The following is a 25,937-nucleotide window of genomic DNA, read 5'->3' as shown; positions in this document are numbered from 1 at the left end:
TCCTGTCTCGAAGAATTCTCTCCAGTAATTTCCCTACCACTGAAGTAAGGCTCACCGGCCTGTAGTTCCCGGGATTATCCTTGTTACCCTTCTTAAACGGAGGAACAACATTGGCTATTCTCCAGTCCTCCGGGACATCCCCTGAAGACAGCGAGGATCCAAAGATTTCTGTCAAGGCCTCAGCAATTTCCTCTCCAGCCTCCTTCAGTATCCTGGGGTAGATCCCATCAGGCCCTGGGGACTTATCTACCTTAATATTTTTTAAGACACCCAACACCTCGTCTTTTTGGATCTCAATGTGACCCAGGCTATCTACACACCCTTCTCCAGACTCAACATCTACCAATTTCTTCTCTTTGGTGAATACTGATGCAAAGTATTCATTTAGTACCTCGCCCATTTCCTCTGGCTCCACACATAGATTCCCTTGCCTATCCTTCAGTGGGCCAACCCTTTCCCTGGCTACCCTCTTGCTTTTTATGTACCTGTAAAAAGCCTTGGGATTTTCCTTAACCCTATTTGCCAATGACTTTTCGTGACCCCTTCTAGCCCTCCTGACTCCTTGCTTAAGTTCCTTCCTACTTTCCTTATATTCCACGCAGGCTTCGTCTGTTCCCAGCCTTTTAGCCCTGACAAATGCCTCCTTTTTCTTTTTGACGAGGCCTACAATATCTCTCGTCATCCAAGGTTCCCGAAAATTGCCGTATTTATCCTTCTTCCTCACAGGAACATGCCAGTCCTGAATTCCTTTCAACTGCCACTTGAAAGCCTCCCACATGTCAGATGTTGATTTGCCCTCAAACATCCGCCCCCAATCTATGTTCTTCAGTTCCCGCCTAATATTGTTATAATTCGCCTTCCCCCAATTTAACACATTCATCCTAGGACCACTCTTATCCTTGTCCACCAGTACTTTAAAACTTACTGAATGGTGGTCACTGTTACCGAAATGCTCCCCTACTGAAACATCTACCACCTGGCCGAGCTCATTCCCCAATACCAGGTCCAGCCCCTTCCCTAGTTGGACTGTCTACATATTGTTTTAAGAAGCCCTCCTGGATGCTCCTTACAAACTCTGCCCAGTCTAAGCCCCTGGCACTAAGTGAGTCCCAGTCAATATTGGGGAAGTTGAAGTCTCCCATCACCACAACCCTGTTGTTTTTACTCTTTTCCAAAATCTGTCTACCTATCTGCTCCTCTATCTCCCGCTGGCTGTTGGGAGGCCTGTAGTAAACCCCCAACATTGTGACTGCACCCTTCTTATTCCTGATCTCTACCCATATAGCCTCACTGCCCTCAGGTGTCCTCCCGCAGTACAGCTGTGATATTCTCCCGAACCAGTAGCGCAACTCCGCCTCCCCTTTTACATCCCCCTCTATCCCTCCTGAAACATCTAAATCCTGGAACGTTTAGCTGCCAATCCTGCCCTTCCCTCAACCAGGTCTCTGTAATGGCAACAACATCATAGTTCCAAGTACTAATCCAAGCTCTAAGTTCATCTGCCTTACCCATAATACTTCTTGCATTAAAACATATGCACTTCAGGCCACCAGACCCTCTGTGTTCAGCAACTTCTCCCTGTCTGCTCTGCCTCAGAGCCACACTGTCCCTATTCCCTAGTTCTCCCTCAATGCTCTCACCTTCTGACCTATTGCTCCCGTGCCCACCCCCCTGCCATTGCTCCCGTGCCCACCCCCCAAGCAGATACATTAACGGCATTCAAAAGACATCTCAAACACATGGGTAGGATGGGTATAGAGGGATACGGCACTAGGAAGTCCTGAGGATTTTGGCCAAGGTTGGTATCATGACAGGTACAGGATTAGAGGGCCGAAGGGCCTGTTCCTGTGCTGTATTCTTTGTTGTTCTTTGTCTGTTGATTTAAAGGTTATGACATAGAATAGCATGGGGAATATGCTTGGCTGGGGTAGGTGTGTGACCCTGATGGCCTTAACAGGAAAGAGGTGTATTCAACTGGGAAACACATTCTTTCCCCATAGCCAGCCAACTGTTTATTTACTTATTTATTTATTTGTTTAAATTTAGAGGTTTTTTTCCAATGAAGGGGCAATTTCGTGAGGCCAATCCACCTAACCTGCGCATCTTTGGGTTGTGGGGGGGGAGACCCATGCAGACACGAGAAGAATGTGCAAACTCCACATGGACAGTAACCCAGGGCCGGGATTCGAACCTGGGTCCTCAGCGCCGTAGGCAGCAGTGTGCCACATGCCGGCCCCCCCCCAACCCTCATGTCTGGGTCTTGTGGTATGGTTTGCGGGAGCTCAAAGATTCCCTCCAAAGTGGCGTGATGTTGTTGGAAGTTCTGATTGCCATAGTACCATCCGGCTTTCTTGGGGTCCACCAATACCTTGTATACAAAGGGGCTTACTTTATCTACCACCAAATAGGGTCCAGGCATATTTGGGGAACAAGAAAGAACCAGGTGGAAAACTTGGAGCATTACCTGTTGTTCTACCTCATGTTCGACAGGATTCATCTTCCCATCGAAGTAGGCCTTACTCTGTTGTCTCTGTTTGCCTATCTTAACGGCTGCGGCCTGTTGTGCAGCCTGGATATTCTGTAAGCGCCTTCACGGCGTTCTCGTGTGTGAGCGCTGCGACTTCGGAACCGGATAGATCTAACCTGAGTAGAGGCTCTATTCCTCTCATGGGTGGGCCGGTCAGGACGTGGGGGGGAACAAGACATGATAGTACGGAACGCGAGTATGAAGAGCAGGACTTTATTCCATGAGTGGTCGTTTTGCTGAACAGTTTTTCGGATCATGTCTTTTAGGGTGCAGTTCATTCTCTCTACCAGACCACTGGACTGGGGTGGTATGCAATGTGGAATTGTTGTTTTATTCCAAACAGTTCCATCACCCGTTGCATTACCTGGGCTGTGAAATAAGTGCCCTGGTCAGAGTCGATGCTGCAGGGGAGACCCCATCTAGTGAATATGTACTGCACTAGGATGTCAGACTTTGGACGTGTTAGTGTGGGTTGGGAAAGCCTCGACAACGACCAGGATGTATTTGTAACCTCCCACACCAGCTGGTATGGGACCAATATAGTCAATCTGGAGGTTCGTCCAGGGACCCTCCAGCAGGCGAGTATGTCTCAACTCCCCTTTTCAAGCATATTTATCGGGATTGTTCTGTGCACATATTATACAATTATCAACATAATGTCCCACATCCTGTTCTGGGTGGGCCACCAGCACAAAATCCCTTAATCCGCCCGCTTATGGCCCCTGGTGGCTCTGGACATCATGGTTCTGGAAAATAATTTGACTGCGGCTCCTGTTTGGAACCACATATAGGTCCGTCCTTAACCGCTAGTCCATCTTTTACAGAGATTGTGTTCCACCATTTCTCAAAGGTGTGCCCCTTCCTGAATCTGTTTCAGGTCCTGGCCTGTTTAAGGTCTTTGACTTTGGTCTGGGAGACGGTTACTGCTTTGATCCGTTTGGTGACCGTGGGTTGCCAAAGGTCTCCTTCCCGGACCCCTTGTTTGGCCTTGTCTGCCCAGATATTTCCAGGTGGGGTGGTGAGCCTTAACTTTGGTGATGCTGTACTCTCAGCTTTGGGTGGTCTGAAAAATTAACCTCAGCAAGGGGTTGGAGGGCAGAGGTTTCCCATCTGCCAAGACAAATCCCCTCGCTTCCCACAGTGGCAGGAAGTCGATTAAGTTATTACAGACATAGAGTATGTATGTATGTAGGGGCGGGGACAGGTCAGCCACCCACATAAGCTATGGCTGCTATCTCAGCAGTTTGGACGCTCGTATGTGCGGGGCTGGTCCCTTGGCTTGGTGGTAATGGTAGAGTGGGGGATATGCTGGACCATGAGGTTGCAGATTGTGGTTGAATACAATTCTGCTGCTGCTGATGGCCCACAGCGCCTCATGGGTTCCTAGTCTTGAGTTGCTGGATCTGTTCTGAATCTATCCCATTTAGCACTGTGGTCGTGCCACACAGCACGATGGAGGGTATTCTCAATGTGAAGACGGGACTTTGTCTCCACAAGGACTGGTCAGTGGTCACTTCTATCGATACTGCCATGGACAGATGCATGTGCAGCAGGCAGATTGGTAAGGTTGAGGGGCAGCATGGTAGCACAGTTACTTCACAGCTCCAGGGTCCCAGGTTCGATCCCCGCTGGGTCACTGTCTCTGCAGAGTCTGCACGTTCTCCCCGTGTCTGCGTGGGTTTCCTCCGGGTGCTCCGGTTTTCTCCCACAGTCCAATGATGTGCAGGTTAGGTGGATTGGCCATGCTAAATTGCCCTTGGTGTCCAAAAAGGTTAGGTTGGGTTGCTGGGTTATGGGGATAGGGTGAAGGTGTGGGCTTGGGTGGGGTGCCTCTTTCTGCACTGTACATTCTATGATTCCTCTATGATTCTGAAGTCAAGTATGTTTTTCCCTCTTGGTTCCCTCACCACCTGCAGTCCCAGTCTAGCAGGTGTGTCCTTTTAGGACCGGCCAACTCGGTCTGTGATGATACGACCGAGCCACTCTTGGTGATGGCCATTGAAGTCCCCCACCCAGAGTATATTCTGCACTCTTGCCACCCTCAGTGCTTCCTCCAAGTGGTGATCAACATGGAGGAGTACTGATCCATCAGCTGGAGAAATGTCACAAGCCTTTGGCTAGTCTTAAGATAAGGGTGGGTTGTGGAAACATTGGATAGACATGTCCAGGTGTTCCTGGAATCTGAACGCAAACTTATACTTACAGTGGCGCTCCAGGGGAATCGACCAGAAGCCGTTACTGATATCTAGCACCGTGAAGTATTTGGCCTGTGGGGCCCATCGTATTGTGGCTTTGGGCTGGTCTCCACTGGGGGGGTGCTGTGACTGGGGTGGTCTGGTTCAGTGCACGGTAGTTAATGGTTAGCCTCCAAGAACTGTCTGGTTTTCTCACCGGCCATGTGGGGGATTATTGGTGGAGGCGACGGGGGGCAGGACTCCCTGTTTCAGTAAACCTGGCCACGTCCCCTTCGGCTTGCTTAGAGAAGCCATACTGTCTTTGGGGTTTTGGGTCAGGCCCCTCTATGATTACCTCCCCTGTCATTCGGCCACTATCAGTTTGTGGTGGGCGAACGCCCTGGTGTGTTTAGCTCACATACCCTGTACTCCCAGGTCATCAGTCATCTCAGTGGGTTTACCCACAACTCTCTGATAGTGGAGATGCGATCTATTTGCTTAGCCTCGGCAACCTGGACAGGGGATCCCCGGTTGGTTGGCAGCAACCGTATGCAGGAATTGGCTAGATCAAAGGATTAATTTTTCTCGCGAGGTCAGTCCCCAATATGTGCTCTGCTTCGGGTGGAGTTTAACTAAGATAGCAGGGTGGTGACAGGCCAGGTATCAGAATCTAAATTCTAGTGGGTCAGTTTCTGCCCCCTCCTGTAAGTGACCTGTGAAGACACTCAACGTGATGGTTCTGCAGGTGCGCCATGTGCAGTCAATGTCGCGGGATGTGGTGTGGGATCCTCCTGTGTCCCATAGGAATTTGACGGGGCGGCCTTCTACCTCGCCTTGTACTAGGGATCTCACTGCACTATCCCTTGTGGTGTTACACACCCATTTTGGTGAGGCCGGGCACCGTCATGCGTCTGGTCCGTATTGAACCTGGGGATTCAGTCCGATGGGAGTGTCGGGATTCTCTACCTGAATTGTATTGGCCTGTCGTGCTGGTCCTTCAAGAAGCATGGGCCAGGGTCCATCATCGAGGAACCGTGGAGAAGGTCAAGGGGGGTAGTTGGCTGGGGCACTACAGTCCTAGGCAAAATGGTTGGACGAGCCGCAGTTGTAACACTGCGCTTGTGGGGGTGGGTGCCTTGGGTCGAGTCTGTGCTGTTCCCAGTTTTGGGGATTGGGAATATAGGGCAAACGGGCTTGTGGCTTCCTGTATCGGCAATGGGCAGGGGTATAAAGAGTGGGTGTTCAGGGTTTGGGGGTCCCCTGTTTCTCCCCCTCTCCTCGTTTTGCCATATCCGGGCCAGGAGGTGCATTCGGGCGGATGGGATTCATCGTCCCTGGTTTGGTGGGCTTAGGAGTGTTCAGCTGTTTTACGCCCTTTCCCAGGCACGGGCTATTTTGCAGATAGCCCAAGCTTCGTGATGTCTGTTATCCTCAAGGTTGTAGTTCTCACCTGCTTTGCGACCGCTGTCTGTGGCATGGGCGATCAGGGTGCGGATCCATGTGGAGCGGTGGTGTGGGTCTAATTGGACTCTATTTAATGGTCCGAATACCCCAGTAAACTGGTTCCAGAGCCGGCCACCAAATGTCGTTGGATGTTCCCCTTGTTTCTGTTGCGAATTGGTTAGGCCGTTTACCGGGTTGTCCCTACTGTACCCTACAGCGGTCTGAATGTCTGGTCGGGCTCCCCCTGCTACATTTTGGGGAGCGGGTAGGGCGGGACGAATTGTGGGGCTTAAACATTATAATATTAACTTGACCTTCTCTGCCTCATCCAGGCCATTTAGAACCCGGTTCTGTGCGACATTGTGAAAAGGGGCATTTGATCCCCAGAGGGTTAAACATCCCGATTGCTTTGGCAATGCCTGTGAGCTGGGTCATGGTATAGGGTGTTACATAGGTTACGTGGTGGTTCTGTCCGTCTTGTCGCCGAGTAGTGACTGGATTCATCGGGATGGGGGTTGGGTCCGGGGATAGTTCAGATGGTGCGGTGGGCTCTGTTGCTTGAAACGGAGATGGGGGTCCCCAGTTGGTTGTGGGGTTGGCAGTCGTATCGGTACAGGCAGCCTCTTCTAATTCTTCCCATTCTACCCCTGGGGTCGCTGTTCCTGGAATATGTGCTAGGTAGTTGGGACTGTAGTCTGTCTATCTCAAAGAACATAGAAAAATTCAGGCCCTTCAGCTCTCCAAGCCTGTGCCAATCATGATGCCCTAACTTTAAAAAAAAACCTTCTTCCCCTTCCCTTCCTCCCTATTCATGTATCCATCCAGATGCCTTTTAAATGTTGCTAATGTACCTGCTTCCACTACACCCTCTGGCAGCACGTCCCAGGCACCCACCACTCTCTGTGTGAAAAACTTACCCCGCACATCTCCCTTAAACTGTCCCCCTCTCACCTTGAACCTGTGCCCCTTGTAACTGCCACTTCCACCCTTGGGGAAAAGCCTATAAACTATCCACCCTGTCTATGTCTTTCATAATTTTGTAGACCTCTATCTGAGGTCTCCCCTCAGCCTCCATCGTCCCAATGAAAACAATCCTAGTTTATTCAACCTCCCCTCGCCTCCCTCAGTAACCTGGGATAGGTCCCATCCGGCCCCGGGGACTTGTCTACTTAAATGCAATTTAGGATACTCAACACTTCCTCCTTTGATATAACTTGTGCAGGAATTTGGTATGGTCGGTTGTGCGGGCACGATTGTCTTTCCCTGCTTGAAGTAAGACTTTTGCTGCAGCTGCAGGTTGCTGCATTTTAAGTTTAGTTCTTCTAATTGTGCTAGTGTGCTGTCTTTGTCGCAAATGGCGCACTGTAATTTTTGATTAGCCTTATCGTTCTGAGCCTGAAACTGGTTCATGTGTATGAGGTTGAGCCATTACCTCACCTGGTGTGGGATTTGGGTATCTCGCCTGTCTAACTGTTTGTCTTTGTTCTCCTTTAATTGGATTATTTGGGCTTCTCTGTCCCGTTTAATTCGAACTATCTCCCTCTCACTTCCACGGAGTTGTTCCAGGCAGCTTGCTGTCGCAATCTTCTTACTTAGTTTGGAGGCCCTCTTACCCACCTTTGTTTGGGGCGTGGCGTCAACAATTTTCTCCTTCGGATACCTGATCTGATGTTGGGGTGTCACCCCACTGCACCCACTTGGGCCATTTGCTACTCAAATATCTATGAAGGACACTTAGTTTATGGCCCAATTTTACTGGTTGAAATCTGTATTTGTCTTTCATTCACTGCTCTTCTCTGATTCTGGTCAAGCTCACCTCCCACGCCGAGTCTTCACCACTGAGGGGTCCGGGGTGCCTACTTTTATCCCCCTTTGGCTTCATGCCCTTTTCCCACTTCCTGTGGCATGTTGCCAATGGGGTATCAAAAGGGGTTTTTAGTGTCCAATGATCTGGCTGATACCCGATTGACTCCCCAGGTGTCCATCTCCAGTGGCATTATTCGCATGTACACCTTTACCGAATATGGTGACGGCAGGAACTTTAGGCGCCGAGAGTGTGGCCCGGCCTGGGTTTGCAACAACAGATCGGTGCATATCAATCGGATTGATGGCCGATTGACAAGGGCAGGTGTGGACATGTCTTGGCAGCTTGTCTGACCTTCAGTGTATTCGAACTTGGCCAGTTCAAATTCTCATGAAGCTGTGTGCTGGAGTGACTGTGCCTTGTTTTTAAAACGGACAATTTTAATCGGGCCTAAAAGCTAGGGAGGGTGAACGTCTCCACCTCGTGTGCGACGTTGGGGCTGATGCAGCTGAAGGTGGTATATAGAGCGCACCTTACAAGAGCGAGGATGAACCGGCTCTTTGAGGGGGTAGCAGATGTGTGTGAATGTTTGGGGGGAGGGGGGCCCGCAAATCACGTTCATATGATTTGGCCCTGTCCAAAACTGAAGGACAGCACGGTAGCATTGTGGATAGCACAATTGCTTCACAGCTCCAAGGTCCCAGGTTCGATTCTGGCTTGGGTCACTGTCTGTACATCCTCCCCGTGTGTGCGTGGGTTTACTCCGGGTGCTCCGGAGTTTCCTCCCACAGTCCAAAGATGTGCAGGTTAGGTGGATTGGCCATGATAAATTGCCCTTAGTGTCCCAAATTGCCCTTAGTGTTGGGTGGGGTTGCTGGGTTATGGGGATAGGGTGGAGGTGTTGACCTTGGGTAGGGTGCTCTTTCCAAGAGCCGGTGCAGATTTGATGGGCCGAATGGCCTCCTGCACTGTAAATTCTATGATAATTACTGGAAGGAGGTTTTTTAGGGTAAAATCTAAAGTGGTGCCCGTGAAACTGGACCAGGGCCCTCGGGAGGCCAGATTCGAGGTGTCGGACCAGCCGGGGTTAGAAACGGGCGCGGAGGCAGATGTTGTAGCCTTCGCCTCGTCGATCGCCCGAAGGCGGATCCTGTTAGGGTGGAGATCAACCTCTCCATCCTGTACCCTGGTGTGGCGGGGGGACCTGCTGGAATTCTTGATGCTTGAAATGGTCAAATTTGAACTGATGGGCATTATTCATTATGCACTTTCGAGAATTGGATCACATTGAACATTAGTGGGGGGGCTGGGATGGTTGGGGGGAGAGGGACTGTATGTGTTAATGGTGACTATGGGTGAATCCTGATTCCTTTTTGTCATTTGTTTATGTTAACATGCAAGCTGATGTCTGGGGTTTGGTGGGAGGATGCGATCGTTGTTATTGATATGGGGATTGACATTACATTCGTTACTGATTATTGTTTATTATTATTGTTGGGAGAAAATGTGAAAAAGGAGAACTAAAAATATATTTTTTAAAAAGAATGTCCAAATCACCTATCGGCACGTCTTTCAGGACTTGTGGGAGGAACCTGGAGCACCCGGAGGAAGCGCACGTGGAGATGGCGAGAACGTGCAGACTCCGGACAGACAGTGACCCAAGCCGGGAATCGACCCGGGGTACCTGGTGTTGTAAAGCAACAGTGCTAACCACTGAGCTACCATGCCGTGAATGGGACTAAAGGCTGATGAGTTCCCTGGGCCAGATGGGTTGCATCTTAGGATATTAAAGGAAATAGTTACTGAGATAGTGGATGCACTGGTCGTAATCTTTAGATTCTGGAAAATTCTGGCACCTACCTCTGACATCTGCCCTGTACCTTCCTCCAATCACCTTAAAATGATGTCCCCTCGTGACAGCCATTTCCACCCTGGGGAAAAGCCTCTGGCTATCCACTCTATCCATGACTCTCATCACCTTGTACACCTGTATCAAGTCACCTCTCTTCCTTCTTCGCTCCAGTGAGAAAAGCCCGAGCTCCCTCAACCTTTCATCGTAAGATAGAACATAGAACAATACAGCGCAGTACAGGCCCTTCGGCCCACAATGTTGCACCGACATGGGAAGTCAAAAAACAAAAGCCATCTATCCTACACTATGCCATTATCATCCATATGCTTATCCAATAAACTTTTAAATGCCCTCAATGTTGGCGAGTTCACTACTGTTGCAGGTAGGGCATTCCACGGCCTCACCACTCTTTGCGTAAAGAACCTACCTCTGACCTCTGTCCTATATCTATTACCCCTCAGTTTAAGGCTATGTCCCCTCATGCGAGCCATTTCCATCTGCGGGAGAAGGCTCTCACTGTCCACCCTATCTAACCCCCTGGTCATTTTGTATGCCTCTATTAATTCTCCTCTTAACCTTCTCTCCAACGAAAACAACCTCAAGTCCATCAGCCTTTCCTCATAAGATTTTCCCTCCATACCAGGCAACATCCTGGTAAATCTCCTCTGCACCCGCTCCAAAGCTTCCACGTCCTTCCTACAATGCGCTGACCAGAACATAGAACATAGAACATTGAAAATACAGCACAGAACAAGCCCTTCGGCCCACGATGTTGTGCCGAACCTTTGTCCTGGATTAATCATAGATTATCATTGAATTTACAGTGCAGAAGGAGGCCATTTGGCCCTTTGAGTCTGCACCGGCTCTTGGAAAGAGCACCCTACCCAAACCCAACACCAAGGGCAATTTGGACATTAAGGGCAATTTATCATTGGCCACTTCACCTAATCCGCACATCTTTGGACTGTGGGAGGAAACCGGAGCACCCGGAGGAAACCCACGCAGACACGGGGAGGGCATGCAGACTCCGCACAGACAGTGACCCAAGCCGGAATCGAACCTGAGACCCTGGACCTGTGAAGCAATTGTGCTATCCACAATGCTACCGTGCTGCCCTTAAGAACAAATAAATCTACATTATATCATTTTACCGTAATCCATGTACCTATCCAATAGCTGCTTGAAGGTCCCTAATGTTTCCGACTCAACTACTTCCACAGGCAGTGCATTCCATGCCCCCACTACTCTCTGGGTAAAGAACCTACCTCTGACATCCCTCCTATATCTTCCACCATTCACCTTAAATTTATGTCCCCTTGTAATGGTTTGTTCCACCCGGGGAAAAAGTCTCTGACTGTCTACTCTATCTATTCCCCTGATCATCTTATAAACCTCTATCAAGTCGCCCCTCATCCTTCTCCGTTCTAATGAGAAAAGGCCTAGCACCCTCAACCTTTCCTCGTAAGACCTGTTCTCCATTCCAGGCAACATCCTGGTAAATCTTCTTTGCACTTTTTCCAAAGCTTCCACATCTTTCCTAAAATGAGGCGACCAGAACTGTACACAGTACTCCAAATGTGGCCTTACCAAAGTTTTGTACAGCTGCATCATCACCTCACGGCTCTTAAATTCAGTCCCTCTGTTAATGAACGCGAGCACACCATAGGCCTTCTTCACAGCTCTATCCACTTGAGTGGCAACTTTCAAAGATGTATGAACATAGACCCCAAGATCTCTCTGCTCCTCCACATTGCCAAGAACTCTACCGTTAACCCTGTATTCCGTATTCATATTTGTCCTTCCAAAATGGACAACCTCACACTTTTCAGGGTTAAACTCCATCTGCCACTTCTCAGCCCAGCTCTGCATCCTATCTATGTCTCTTTGCAGCCGACAACAGCCCTCCTTACTATCCACAACTCCACCAATCTTCGTATCGTCTGCAAATTTACTGACCCACCCTTCAACTCCCTCATCCAAGTCATTAATGAAAATCACAAACAGCAGAGGACCCAGAACTGATCCCTGTGGTACGCCACTGGTAACTGGGATCCAGGCTGAATATTTGCCATCCACCACCACTCTCTGACTTATATCGGTTAGCCAGTTCGTTATCCAACTGGCCAAATTTCCCACTATCCCATGCCTCCTTACTTTCTGCATCAGCCTACCATGGGGAACTTTATCAAATGCCTTACTAAAATCCATGTACACTGCATCCACTGCTTTACCTTCATCCACATGCTTGGTCACCTCCTCAAAGAATTCAATAAGACTTGTAAGGCAAGACGTACCCCTCACAAATACGTGCTGACTATCCCTAATCAAGCAGTGTCTTTCCAGATGCTCAGAAATCCTATCCTTCAGTACCCTTTCCATTACTTTGCCTACCACCGAAGTAAGACTAACTGGCCTGTAATTCCCAGGGTTATCCCTAGTTCCTTTTTTGAACAGGGGCACGACATTCGCCACTCTCCAATCCCCTGGTACCACCCCTGTTGACAGTGAGGACGAAAAGATAATTGCCAACGGCTCTGCAATTTCATCTCTTGCTTCCCATAGAATCCTTGGATATATCCCGTCAGGCCCGGGGGACTTGTCTATCCTCAATTTTTTCAAAATGTCCAACACATCTTCCTTCCTAACAAGTATTTCCTCGAGCTTACCAATCTGTTTCACACTGTCCTCTCCAACAATATCGCCCCTCTCATTTGTAAATACAGAAGAAAAGTACTCATTCAAGACCTCTCCTATCTCTTCAGACTCAATACACAATCTCCCGCTACCGTCCTTGATCGGACCTACCCTCGCTCTAGTCATTCTCATATTTCTCACATATGTGTAAAAGGCCTTGGGGTTTTCCTTGATCCTACCCGCCAAAGATTGTTCATGCCCTCTCTTAGCTCTCCTAATCCCTTTCTTCAGTTCCCTCCTGGCTATCTTGTATCCCTCCAATGCCCTGTCTGAACCTTGTTTCCTCAGCCTTACATAAGTCACCTTTTTCCTCTTAACAAGACATTCAACCTCTCTTGTCAACCATGGTTCCCTCACTCGACCATCTCTTCCCTGCCTGACAGGGACATACATATCAAGGACACGTAGCACCTGTTCCTTGAACAAGTTCCACATTTCACTTGTGTCCTTCTCTGCCAGCCTATGTTCCCAACTTATGCACTTCAATTCTTGTCTGACAACATCGTATTTACCCTTCCCCCAATTGTAAACCTTGCCCTGTTGCACGTACCTATCCCTCTCCATTACTAAAGTGAAAGTCACAGAATTGTGGTCACTATCTCCAAAATGCACCCCACTAACAAATCTATCACTTGCCCTGGTTCATTACCCAGTACTAAATCCAATATTGCCCCTCCTCTGGTCGGACAATCTACATACTGTGTTAGAAAAGCTTCCTGGACACACTGCACAAACACCACCCCATCCAAACTATTTGATCTAAAGAGTTTCCACTCAATATTTGGGAAGAACTGTACGCGATACTCCAAATGCGGCCATACCAGAGTTTTGTACAGCTGCAACATGACCTCATGACTCCGGAACTCAATCCCTCTACCAATAAAGGCCAACACTCCATAGGCCTTCTTCACAACCCTATCAACCTGGGTGGCAACTTTCAGGGATCTATGTACATGGACACCTAGATCCCTCTGCTCATCCACACTTTCAAGAACTTTACCATTAGCCAAATATTCTACATTCCTGTTATTCCTTCCTAAGTGAATCACCTCACACTTCTCTACATTAAACTCCATTTGCCACCTCTCAGCCCAGCTCTGCAGCTTATCTATGTCCCTCTGTAACCTGCTACATCCTTCCGCACTGTCGACAACACCACCGACTTTAGTGTCGTCTGCAAATTTACTCACCCACCCTTCTGCGCCCTCCTCTAGGTCATTGATAAAAATGACAAACAGCAACGGCCCCAGAACAGATCCTTGTGGTACGCCACTTGTAACTGAACTCCATTCTGAACATTTCCCATCAACCACCACCCTCTGTCTTCTTTCAGCTAGCCAATTTCTGATCCACATCTCTAAATCACCCTCAATCCCCAGCCTCCGTATTTTCTGCAATAGCCTACCGTGGGGAACCTGATCAAACGCTTTGCTGAAATCCATATACACCACATCAACTGCTCTACCCTCGTCTACCTGTTCAGTCACCTTCTCAAAGAACTCGATAAGGTTTGTGAGGCATGACCTACCCTTCACAAAGCCATGCTGACTATCCCTAATCATATTATTCCTATCTAAATGATTATAAATCTTGTCTCTTATAATCCCCTCCAAGACTTTACCCACAACAGACGTGAGGCCCACCGGTCTATAGTTGCCGGGGTTGTCTCTACTCCCCTTCTTGAACAAAGGGACCACATTTGCTATCCTGCAGTCCTCTGGCACTATTCCTGTAGCCAATGATGACATAAAAATCAAAGCCAAAGGCCCAGCAATCTCTTCCCTGATAAATCCCATCAGGCCCCGGGGACTTATCTATTTTCAGCCTGTCCAGAATTGCCAACACCTCTTCCCTACGTACCTCAATGCCATCTATTCTAATAGCCTGGGTCTCAGCATTCTCCTCCACATTATCTTTTTCCTGAGTGAATACTGCCAAAAAATATTCGTTTAGTATCTCGCCTATCTCTTCAGACTCCACAAACAACTTCCCATCCCTGTCCTTGACTGGCCCTACTCTTACCCTAGTCATTCTTTTATTCCTGACATACCTATAGAAATCTTTTGGGTTTTCCTTGATCCTACCTGCCAAATACTTCTCATGTCCCCTCCTTGCTCGTCTTAGCTCTCTCTTTAGATCCTTCCTCGCTACCTTGTAACTATCAAGAGCCCCAACTGAAACTTCACTCCTCATCTTCACATAGGCCTCCTTCTTCCTCTTAACAAGAGATTCCACTTCTTTGGTAAACCACGGTTCCCTCGCTCGACGCCTTCCTCCCTGCCTGACCGGTACGTACTTATCAAGAACACACAGTAGCTGCTCCTTAAACCAGCTCCACATATCCAGTGTGCCCAACACTTGCAGCCTACTTCTCCAACTTATCCCCCCCAAGTCATGTCTAATGGCATCATAATTGCCCTTCCCCCAGCTATAACTCTTGCCCTGCGGGGTACACTTATCCCTTTCCATCACTAACATAAACGTCACCGAATTGTGGTCACTGTCCCCAAAGTGCTCACCTACCTCCAAATCTAACACCTGGCTTGGTTCATTACCCAAAACCAAATCCAATGTGGCCTCTCCTCTTGGCAACATATTGTGTCAGGAAACCCTCCTACACACATTGTACAAAAAACGACCCATCTCGTGTACTCGAACTATATCTTTTCCAGTCAATATTTGGAAAGTTAAAGTCTCCCATAATAACTACCCTGTTACTTTCGCTCTTATCCAGAATCATCTTCGCCATCCTTTCCTCTACATCCCTAGAACTATTTGGAGGCCTGTAGAAAACTCCCAACAGGGTGACCTCTCTTTCCTGTTTCTAACCTCAGCCCATACTACCTCAGAAGAAGAGTCCCCATCTAGCATCCTCTCCGCCACCGTAATACTGTTTTTGACTAGCAGCGCCACACCTCCCCCTCTTTTGCCTCCTTCTCTGAGCTTACTAAAACACCTAAACCCCGGAACCTGCAACATCCATTCCTGTCCCTGCTCTATCCATGTCTCCGAAATGGCCACAACATCGAAGTCCCAGGTACCAACCCATGCTGCCAGTTCCCCTACCTTATTTCGTATACTCCTGGCATTGAAGTAGACACACTTCAAACCACCTACCTGAACACTGGCTCCTGACCTCTATACTCTCAATCTCTCGTACCCTAAAACTACAATCCAGGTTCCCATGCCCCTGCTGTATTAGTTTAAACCCCCCCCAAAGAGCACTAACAAATCTCTCCCCCCCCCCCCCCCCCCCCCCACGATATTTGTGCCCCTCAGGTTCAGATATAGACCATCCTGTCTGTAGAGGTCCCACCTTCCCCAGAAAGAGCCCCAGTATTCCAGAAATCTGAATCCCTCCCGCCTGCACCATCCCTGTAGCCACGTGTTTAATTGCTCTCGCTCCCTATTCCTCATCTCATTATCACGTGGCATGGGCAACAACCCAGAAATAACAACTCTGTTTGTTCTAGTTCTGAGCTTCCATCCTAGCTCCCTGAAAGCCTGCCTGACATCCTTGTCCCCTTTCCTACCTATGTCGTTAGTGCCAATGTGGACCACGACTTGGGGCTGCTCCCCCTCCCCCTTAAGGACCCGGAAAACACGATCCGAGACATCACGTACCCTTGCACCTGGGAGGCAACATACCAAACGTGAGTCTCTCTCGCTCCCACAAAATCTCCTATCTGTGCCCCTGACTATCGAGTTCCCAATTACTAATGCTCTGCTCCTCTCCCCCCTTCCCTTCTGAGCAACAGGGACAGACTCCGTGCCAGAGGCCCGTACCCCATGGCTTACCCCTGGTAAGTCCCCCCCCAACAAGTATCCAAAGTGGTATACTTGTTACTCAGGCGGACGACCGCAGGGGATCCCTGCACTGACTGCTTCTTCCCAGTCCCTCTTACAGTTACCCATCTATCTCCAATCTTTGGTGTAACTAATTCCCTGAAGCTGCTATCTATGACCCCCTCTGCCTCCCGAATGATCCGAAGTTCATCCAACTCCAGCTCCAGTTCCCTAACTCGGTCTTGGAGGAGCTGGAGATGGCTGCACTTCCTGCAGGTAAAATCAGCAGGGACACTAACGGCATCCCTCACCTCAAACATCCTGCAGGAGGAACATTGCACTACCTTCCCTGCCATCCCTCTAACCTCCAACCAAGATCTGGTTAATAAATAAATAAATAAAAAAAATAAAAACATATTATAATAATATGGCACTTTCCTCCCACCAATGGGTCTTATTATTAGGTTACAGGAGGAGGGTGGGTGGGAGACACTACACGTGTAGTGTCTCGGGTTTCCTCTTCACCAGAATTTATTGGTTGGGTGGGGGGGGGAGACTCCGCGGGGCAAACTTCCGGTTCCCGCCTTATATTTTTAAAAAATTAAAAAGAAAACCGAAAATAAAAACAGAAACGGGACCAGGTTAGTGTTTTTAAAGTAAAAACTTACCTCCCAGAAGGCCCTTGCGCACCGCTCCCGCCGAAATCCAAAGTGCTGCTCCTGCAAAGGTAAGGGTTTTTAAAGTAAAAACTTACCTCCCAGAAGGCCCTTGCGCACCGCTCCCGCCGAAATCCAAAGTGCTGCTCCTGCAAAGGTAAGGGTTTTTAAAGTAAAAACTTACCTCCCAGAAGGCCCTTGCGCACCGCTCCCGCCGAAATCCAAAGATGCCTCCATTCCAGGCAGCATCCCGGTAAATCTCCTCTGCACCCTCTCCAAAGCATCCACATCCTTTCTATAATGAGGCGACCAGAACTGGACACACTATTCCAAGTGTGGTCGAACCAGGGTTTTATAAAACTGCAGCAAAACCTCGTGGCTCTAAAACTTAATCCCCCTGTTAATGAAAGCCAACACACCACACACCTTCTTAACAACTGTATCAACCTGGGTAGCAACTTTGAGGGATCTATGTACGTGGACCCCAAGATCCCTCTGTTCCTCCACACTTCCAAGAATCCTACCTTTAACCTAAGAGGGGCATTTTCACGATTGCAACCTGTAACTAGTGGAGTGCTACAGGGACCAGTGCTGGGCCTCAATTATGACAATGCATATTAATGATTTGGACAAGGTAAGTAAATGTACCACTGCTAAATTTGAGGATGACACTAAAATAGGTGGGGAGGCAAGTGGTGAGGATGACCCAAATAGTCTACGGAGGGGTATAGACAGGATAAGTGAGTGGGCAAGAACTTGGCAGATGCATTAGAATGCAGGAAAATTTGAAGTTATGCGCCTTGGTAGGAGTGGAATGTTATTTAATGAAGAAAGACGCCAGAAAGGTGCAGCACAGAGCGTCTCGGGATCCTCATGCATAAATCACAAAATGTTAGCCTGCAATTTCAGCAGGTAATAGGGAAGGCCATTTCCAAGGAATAGAGGGACAGGACTGGGGTCCTGGAGTCCATGTACATAGATCCCTCAAAGTTGCCACCCACGTTGACAGGGTTGTTAAGAAGGCGTGTGGTGTGTTGGCTTTCATTAACAGGGGGATTGAGTTTAAGAGCTGTGAGGTTTTGCTGCAGCTTAAGGTTCCAGGGTACAGGTGCTTTAGATGGGACAGGGGTGGAGGAAAGGGAGGAGGAGGAGTTGCATTTTTGATTAGTGGGAGCACATATTAGTTCGGCCCTCCAAGCCCGTGCCGACCATACTGCCCGACTAAACTACAATCTTCTACACTTCCTGGGTCCGTATCCTTCTATTCCCATCCTATTCATATATTTGTCAAGATGCCCCTTGAATGTCACTATCGTCCCTGCTTCCACCACCTCCTCCGGTAACGTGTTCCAGGCACCCACTACCCTCTGCGTAAAAAAACTTGCCTCGTACATCTACTCTAAACCTTGCCCCACTCACCTTAAACCTATGCCCCCTAGTAATTGACCCCTCTACCCCGTGGAAAAGCCTCTGACTATCCACTCTGTCTATGCCCCTCATAATTTTGTTGACCTCTATCAGGTCACCCCTCAACCTCCTTCGTTCCAGTGAGAACAAACCGAGTTTATTCAACCGCTCCTCATAGCTAATGCCCTCCATACCAGGCAACATTCTGGTAAATCTCTTCTGCACCCTCTCTAAAGCCTCCACATCCTTCTGGTAGTGTGGCGACCAGAATTGAACACTATACTCCAAGTGTGGCCTAACTAAGGTTCTATACAGCTGCAACATGACTTGCCAATTCTTATACTCAATGCCCCGGCCAATGAAGGCAAGCATGCCCTATGCCTTCTTGACTACCTTCTCCACCTGTATTGCCCCTTTCAATGACCTGTGGACCTGTACTCCTAGATCTCTTTGACTTTCAATACTCTTGAGGGTTCTACCATTCACTGTATATTCCCTACCTGCATTAGCCCTTCCAAAATGCATTACATCACATTTGTCCGGATTAAACTCCATCTGCCATCTCTCCGCCCAAGTCTCCAAACAATCTAAATCCTGCTGTATCCTCTGATAGTCCTCATTGCTATCCGCAATTCCACCAACCTTTGCGTCGTCTGCAAACTTGCTAATCAGACCAGTTACATTTTCCTCCAAATCATTTATATATACTACAAACAGCAAAGGTCCCAGCACTGATCCCTGTGGAACACCACTGGTCGCAGCCCTCCAATTAGAAAAGCATCCCTCCATTGCTACCCTCTGCCTTCTATGGCCTAGCCAGTTCTGTATCCACCTTGCCAGTTCACCCCTGATCCCGTGTGACTTCACCTTTTGTACTAGTCTACCATGAGGGACCTTGTCAAAGGCCTTACTGAAGTCCATATAGACAACATCGACTGCCCTACCTGCATCAATCATCTTAGTGACCTCCTCGAAAAACTCTATCAAGTTAGTGAGACACGACCTCCCCTTCACAAAATCGTGCTGCCTCTCACTAATACGTCCATTTGCTTCCAAATGGGAGTAGATCCTGTCTCGAAGAATTCTCTCCAGTAATTTCCCTACCACTGAAGTAAGGCTCACCGGCCTGTAGTTCCCGGGATTATCCTTGCTACCCTTCTTAAACAGAGGAACAACATTGGCTATTCTCCAGTCCTCCGGGACATCCCCTGAAGACAGCGAGGATCCAAAGATTTCTGTCAAGGCCTCAGCAATTTCCTCTCCAGCCTCCTTCAGTATTCTAGGGTAGATCCCATCAGGCCCTGGGGACTTATCTACCTTAATATTTTTTAAGACACCCAACACCTCGTCTTTTTGGATCACAATGTGACCCAGGCTATCTACACCCCCTTCTCCAGACTCAACATCTACCAATTCCTTCTCTTTGGTGAATACTGATGCAAAGTATTCATTTAGTACCTCGCCCATTTCCTCTGGCTCCACACATAGATTCCCTTGCCTATCCTTCAGTGGGCCAACCCTTTCCCTGGCTACCCTCTTGCTTTTTATGTACGTGTAAAAAGCCTTGGGATTTTCCTTAACCCTATTTGCCAATGACTTTTCGTGACCCCTTCTAGCCCTCCTGACTCCTTGCTTAAGTTCCTTCCTACTTTCTTTATATGCCACACAGGCTTCGTCTGTTCCCAACCTTTTAGCCCTGACAAATGCCTCCTTTTTCTTTTTGACGAGGCCTACAATATCACTCGTCATCCAAGGTTCCCGAAAATTGCCGTATTTATCTTTCTTCCTCACAGGAACATGCCTGTCCTGTATTCCTTTCAACTGACACTTGAAAGCCTCCCACATGTCAGATGTTGATTTGCCCTCAAACATCCGCCCCCAATCTATGTTCTTCAGTTCCCGCCTAATATTGTTATAATTAGCCTTCCCCCAATTTAGCACATTCATCCTCGGACCACTCTTATCCTTGTCCACCAGTACTTTAAAACTTACTGAATTGTGGTCACTGTTACCGAAATGCTCCCCTACTGAAACATCTACCACCTGGCCGGGCTCATTCCCCAATACCAGGTCCAGTACTGCCCCTTCCCTAGTTGGACTGTTTACATATTGTTTTAAGAAGCCCTCCTGGATGCTCCTTACAAACTCCGCCCCGTCTAAGCCCCTGGCACTAAGTGAGTCCCAGTCAATATTGGGGAAGTTGAAGTCTCCCATCACCACAACCCTGTTGTTTTAACTCTTTTCCAAAATCTGTCTACCTATCTACCTATCAATTTGAACTTAACTTTATTTTCAAGTTAAAAAGGTAAAAACTACTTTTATAGAAAGGTAAAAAAGATCTTTTCTTGGTCGGACCAGTTGCAGACTTTCAAGTCTATCTTGACAATCAGTTTCCTTTAACTTTTGGTCTTCTGTTCGGTTCTCTGGTCTGCTCGATCTTCAGATGCTGCTTGTCCCATCACTGAGGAAGAAGCTCACTTTTCAGGGTTTTTATAGCACTTTTTGCAGTCTGATTTTTACAAATGACACCCTTCTGGTATTTGCGCCTAACAATTGACGGTTAGTTTCTTATCGGTTAGAAGTGTGGCACCTTTGCGGCTTCATTCCACCAGCTCGCCGTTACTTACTTTGAACTTGCTCGCTTTGCTCGACAGGTAATAAATTTGTCTGTGTCTTCGGCAGTACCCTTTCCGATTTATGTCTTTTCTTCATGATTTTTCAGACTCAACCCGGGTCATCTTTGGGTTAGGCTGATGTCATGTTCAGGTTACCCCCTTCGACTCTATCCTTATCTGGCGCGGCCATTTTCTAAAAGCTTTTAACATCAAAATGGTGTAACCTAGTCACCTTCTAGTTCTCTTAATTTGTAAATCAGTTGTCTCATCTTATTACTGGTGTCAGCAAGTTTTCACACTCAACAGTTGTTCCTTATCTTAAACTTTAGATTCTGTCTGTTTTCTTAATTGTTCAATAAAATAATTTATTAATTAAAGAATTGTGAAATACTGTTCCCTTTCATATAGCTTAAGAAATTAAGTTGATCAAATTACTTTTTTAACTTGTAAATCAGAATGAATTGTTCCTATCTGTTTTCTTCCCTGTCTGTGAAGTTGTCTGCTTTTCAAACAGGCTGCTGCTGTTAACCCCTTGTGGAACTTTTCCCTTTCATTAAAAGTCTCAGGCATTCTCAGTGTTACTTTCATGTTTCAAATGTCATATTCTTCCGATTTTCCATTGCAGTCTGAACCCATTTGTTTGCTTTGATCCAGGAGCGTTCTGATAAAACGGTGAAGCGGCTTCAACTAATGACCCAGCGATACGAGGCACTGGAGAAACGACGCGGGATGGAAGTGGAAGGCTTTAAAAATGACATCAAGTTGCTGCGACAGCGGCTGAAAGATGTGGAGAAGCAGCTATTCAAGGTCAGCCCAAACATTCCAAATTCACCTTGGTGACATTCTACCCATCATTCTGAAAGTATTTCATTTTTTCCTCAGTTCCCAAACTGCTAATTATTTGCTCTCAGGCCACTGACAATTCCACTCCTTTAGAACATGACTCGTAATTATTCACCTCTGTGTCAGCTAAATATGTCAAACAAAATCCAGAGTTGCTTTTATCCACAAGCTTTCACTTGCCTATTAAAACTAAGGTGGTGGCAGCAAAAAGCTCAGTGTATAGGTGGGGTACATGGGGATTGGTGTACAGGTGGAGTACATGAGGAACGGTGTATAGGTGGGGTGCGTGAGGAACGGTGTATAGGTGGGGTACATGGGGATCGGTGTATCGGTGGGGTACATGGGGAGGGGTGTATAGGTGGGGTACATGGGGAACGGTGTACAAGTGGAGTACATGGGGAGGGGTGTATAGGTGGGGTACATGGGGAACGGTGTATAGGTGGGGTACATGGGGACCGGTGTATAGGTGGGGTACATGGGGAACGGTGTATAGGTGGGGTACATTGGGATCGGTGTATAGTTGGGGTACATGGGGACCGGTGTATAGGTGGGGTACATGGGGAGGGGTGTATAGGTGGGGTACATGGGAGGGGTGTATATGTGGGGTACATGGGGAACGGTGGACATGGGGAGGGGTGTATAGGTGGGGTCCATGGGGAGGGTGTATAGGTGAGGTACATGGGGAGGGGTGTATAGGTGGGGTACATGGCGATCGGTGTATACGTGTGGTACATGGGAGGGGTGTATAGGTGGGGTACATGGGGAACGGTGTATTGGTGGGGTACATGGGGAAGGGTGTATAGGTGGGGTATCACGGGGAGGGGTGTATAGGTGGGGTACACGGGGAAGGGTGTATAGGTGGGGTACACGGGGAAGGGTGTATAGGTGGGGTCCACGGGGAAGGGTGTATAGGTGGGGTACATGGAGAACGGTGTATAGGTGGGGTACATTTGTTTCTACAAATATATAAAACAAAAAAGAGTGGCTAAGGTAAATATTGGTCCTTTAGAGGATGAGAAAGGTGATTTAATAATGAGAGATGAGGAAATGGCTGAGGAACTGAACAGGTTTTTGGGGTCGGTCTTCACAGTGGAAGACACAAATAACATGCCAGTGAAAATGGAAATGAGGCTCGGTGAGAACCTTGAGATGATTGTTATCACAAAGGAAGTAGTGATGGGCAAGCTAATGGGGCTAAAGGTAGACCAGTCTCCTGGCCCTGATGGAATGCATCCCAGAGTGCTAAAAGAGATGGCATGGGAAATTGCACTAGTGATAATTTACCAAAATTCACTAGACTCAGGGGTGGTTCCGGCGGATTGGAAATTAGCAAACGTGACACCACTTTAAAAAAGGAGGTAGGCAGAAAGTTGGGTAATTATAGGCCAGTTGGCTTAACTTCGGTAGTAGGGAAGATGCTGGAATCTATCATCAAGGAAGAAATAGCTAGGCATCTGGATGGAAATTGTCCCATTGATCAGACGCAGCATGGGTTCATAAAGGGCAGGTCATGCCTAACTAATTCAGTGGAATTTTTTGAGGAGATTGCCAGTGCGGTAGATAGGTGGGGTACATGGGGAACGGTGTATAGGTGGGGTACATGGGGATCGGTGTATAGTTGGGGTACATGGGGACCGGTGTATAGGTGGGGTACATGGGGAGGGGTGTATAGGTGGGGTACATGGGAGGGGTGTATAGGTGGGGTACATGGGGAACGGTGGACATGGGGAGGGGTGTATAGGTGGGGTCCATGGGGAGGGTGTATAGGGAGCCAATGGATGTGGTATATCTGGATTTCCAGAAAGCATTTGAGAAGATGCCACACAAAAGGTTGCTGCATAAGATAAAGATGCATGGCATTAAGGGTAAAGTAGTAGCATGGATAGAGGATTGGTTAATTAATAGAAAGCAAAGAGAGGGGATTAATGGGTTTTTCTCTGATTGGCAACCAGTAGCTAGTGGTGTCCCTCAGGGATCAGTGTTGGGCCCACAATTGTTCACAATTTACATAGATGATTTGGAGTTTGGGTTCAAGGGCAATGTGTCCAGGTTTGCAGACGACACTAAGATGAGTGGGAAAGCAAAAGGTGCAGAGGCTACCGGAAGTTTGCTGAGGGATTTGGATAGGTTAAGTCAATGGGCTAGGGTCTGGCAGTTGGAATACAATGTTGACAAATGTGAGGTTATCCATTTTGGTGGGAATAATAGCAAAAGGGATTTTTCTTTAAATGATAAAATATTTAAACATGCCGCTCTGCAGAGAGACCTGGGTGTGCTAGTGCATGAGTTGCAAAAAGTTGGTTTACAGGTGCAACAGGTGATTAAGAAGGCAAATGGAGTTTTGTCCTTCATTGCTAGAGGGATGGAGTTTAAGACTAGGGAGGTTATGCTGCAATTGTATAAGGTGTTAGTGAGGCCACACCTGGAGTATTGTGTTCAGTTTTGGTCTCCTTACCTGAGAAAGGACTGTACTCGTTGGAATTTAGAAGGATGTGGGGGGATCTTACAGAAACATATAAGATTATGAAGGGAATAGATAGGATAGATGCGGGCAGGTTGTTTCCACTGGCGGGTGAAAACAGGACTAGGGGGCTGATGCTCGATCAATAGCTCCAGAAGCAAGATTGGATGACAATTGAAGGCTTTATTGGACTAGATGTTTCCCCCAGCAGCACAGGTACAGAATGCAGCTGCTAGGGAGACACATGGGCGGAACCAGCAGGCAGGCTTCACCAATGATCTTGCTGTCTCAGGTACCTTCCCCACCAATGGTCTTACAGCATCAAACTGGGTACTGTACAACCCTTAAACCAACTACCACATTCACCCCCTGTTAAAAATAGAGTCCGGCGGGAGTGGTGATTTCGCGTTATACAGTGGTAGCGGTTGAGGCTATGGTGGTACCCTGTATACATTAGTAAAGTGTTTTGCCTCATTACATGTCACAACTATTTACAGTATTTATTTACATTCAAAAGGAAGCAATTAGTCGATCAGGGGCCCTGGTCGGCCTCTGCGATCGTCGCAGTTTCGGCCGTGATCAAGGCGCCGGCTCGGGCATCCGTGGCTTTCCCGGAGCCACGGATGCCCGAGCTGGCGCCTTGATCACGGCCGAAACTGCGACGATCGCAGAGGCCGACCAGGGCCCCTGATCGACTAATTGCTTCCTTTTGAATGTAAATAAATACTGTAAATAGTTGTGACATGTAGTGTGACTTCAGCTTCTTCGGCAGCTTCGTCACCCCTAGATGGGACCGGTGGGAGGACCGATCCACCTGGGAAGGGGGCGGCTGTGGGCACCCCGGTGGGAGGGAGGACCAGTAGGACGGTCTTCCAGACCGTTACGTTCTCCCCCTCTACCTGTCCCTTTCCCCAGGGGTTGTAACTGGTCGTCCTGCTCAAGGCAATGCCGTTGCTGAGCAGGAATTGACGCAGTTCGTCGCTCATAAAGGAGGACCCCCTTGATGAAAGGGAAGAATCAAGTGACCCCTGGGTGGCAGAGGTCCTCGAGGAGGGCCCGGAGTCGGTCCACTTGTGCGTTGGCACATGTGCCGCGGGATAGGGCATCAGGAGGCTCGTTTAGCTTCCCGGGACGAAACAAGATCTCATAGTTGTAAGTGGAGAGCTCGATCCTCCACCGTAAGATCTTATCGTTCTTTATCTTGCCCCGCTGTGCATTATCGAACATGAAAGCAACCAGTGAGGAGAGTGAATCTCCTGCCGGCCAGGTAATGCCTCCAGTGCCGCACAGCTTCTACTATGGCCTGGGCCTCTGTTTCAAAGGAGGAATGGTGGATTTCTGAAGCGTGGAGGGTGCGTGAGAAGAAGGCCACGGGCCTGCCCGCATGGTTGAGGGTGGCTGCCAGAGCTACGTCAGACGCGTCGCTCTCGACTTGGAAGGGAAGGGATTCATCGATTGCGTGCATCGTGGCCTTTGCAATGTCCGCTTTGATGCTGCTGAAGGCCTGGCGGGCCTCTGCCGACAGGGGAAAAACCGTGGATTGAATTAGTGGGCGGGCCTTGTCCGCATAGTTGGGGACCCACTGGGCATAATATGAAAAAAATCCCAAGCAGCGTTTCAGGGCCTTGGAGCAGTGGGGAGGGGAAACTCCCTGAGGGGGCGCATGCGCTCGGGA

The 25,937-nt window shown here is 48.4% G+C and overlaps 1 protein-coding gene across 4 annotated transcripts in view; it reads left to right on the top strand.

Annotated features, from left to right (window-relative positions):
* Positions 1-25,937, top strand: part of ccdc77 (coiled-coil domain containing 77) — a 182,593-nt gene that overhangs the window by 135,706 nt on the left and 20,950 nt on the right. For all 4 annotated transcript variants that reach the window (XM_072484198.1, XM_072484199.1, XM_072484197.1 and 1 more), the window contains one exon: positions 21,613-21,765. In XM_072484198.1, the coding sequence (XP_072340299.1) occupies positions 21,613-21,765 (153 nt within the window). The remainder of the gene's footprint in view (positions 1-21,612; positions 21,766-25,937) is intronic.

The sequence above is a fragment of the Scyliorhinus torazame genome, chromosome 19 (assembly GCF_047496885.1).
Source record: "Scyliorhinus torazame isolate Kashiwa2021f chromosome 19, sScyTor2.1, whole genome shotgun sequence".
NCBI classification, from domain to species: domain Eukaryota; kingdom Metazoa; phylum Chordata; class Chondrichthyes; order Carcharhiniformes; family Scyliorhinidae; genus Scyliorhinus; species Scyliorhinus torazame.
This window is presented reverse-complemented; position numbering and strand designations above follow the sequence as displayed.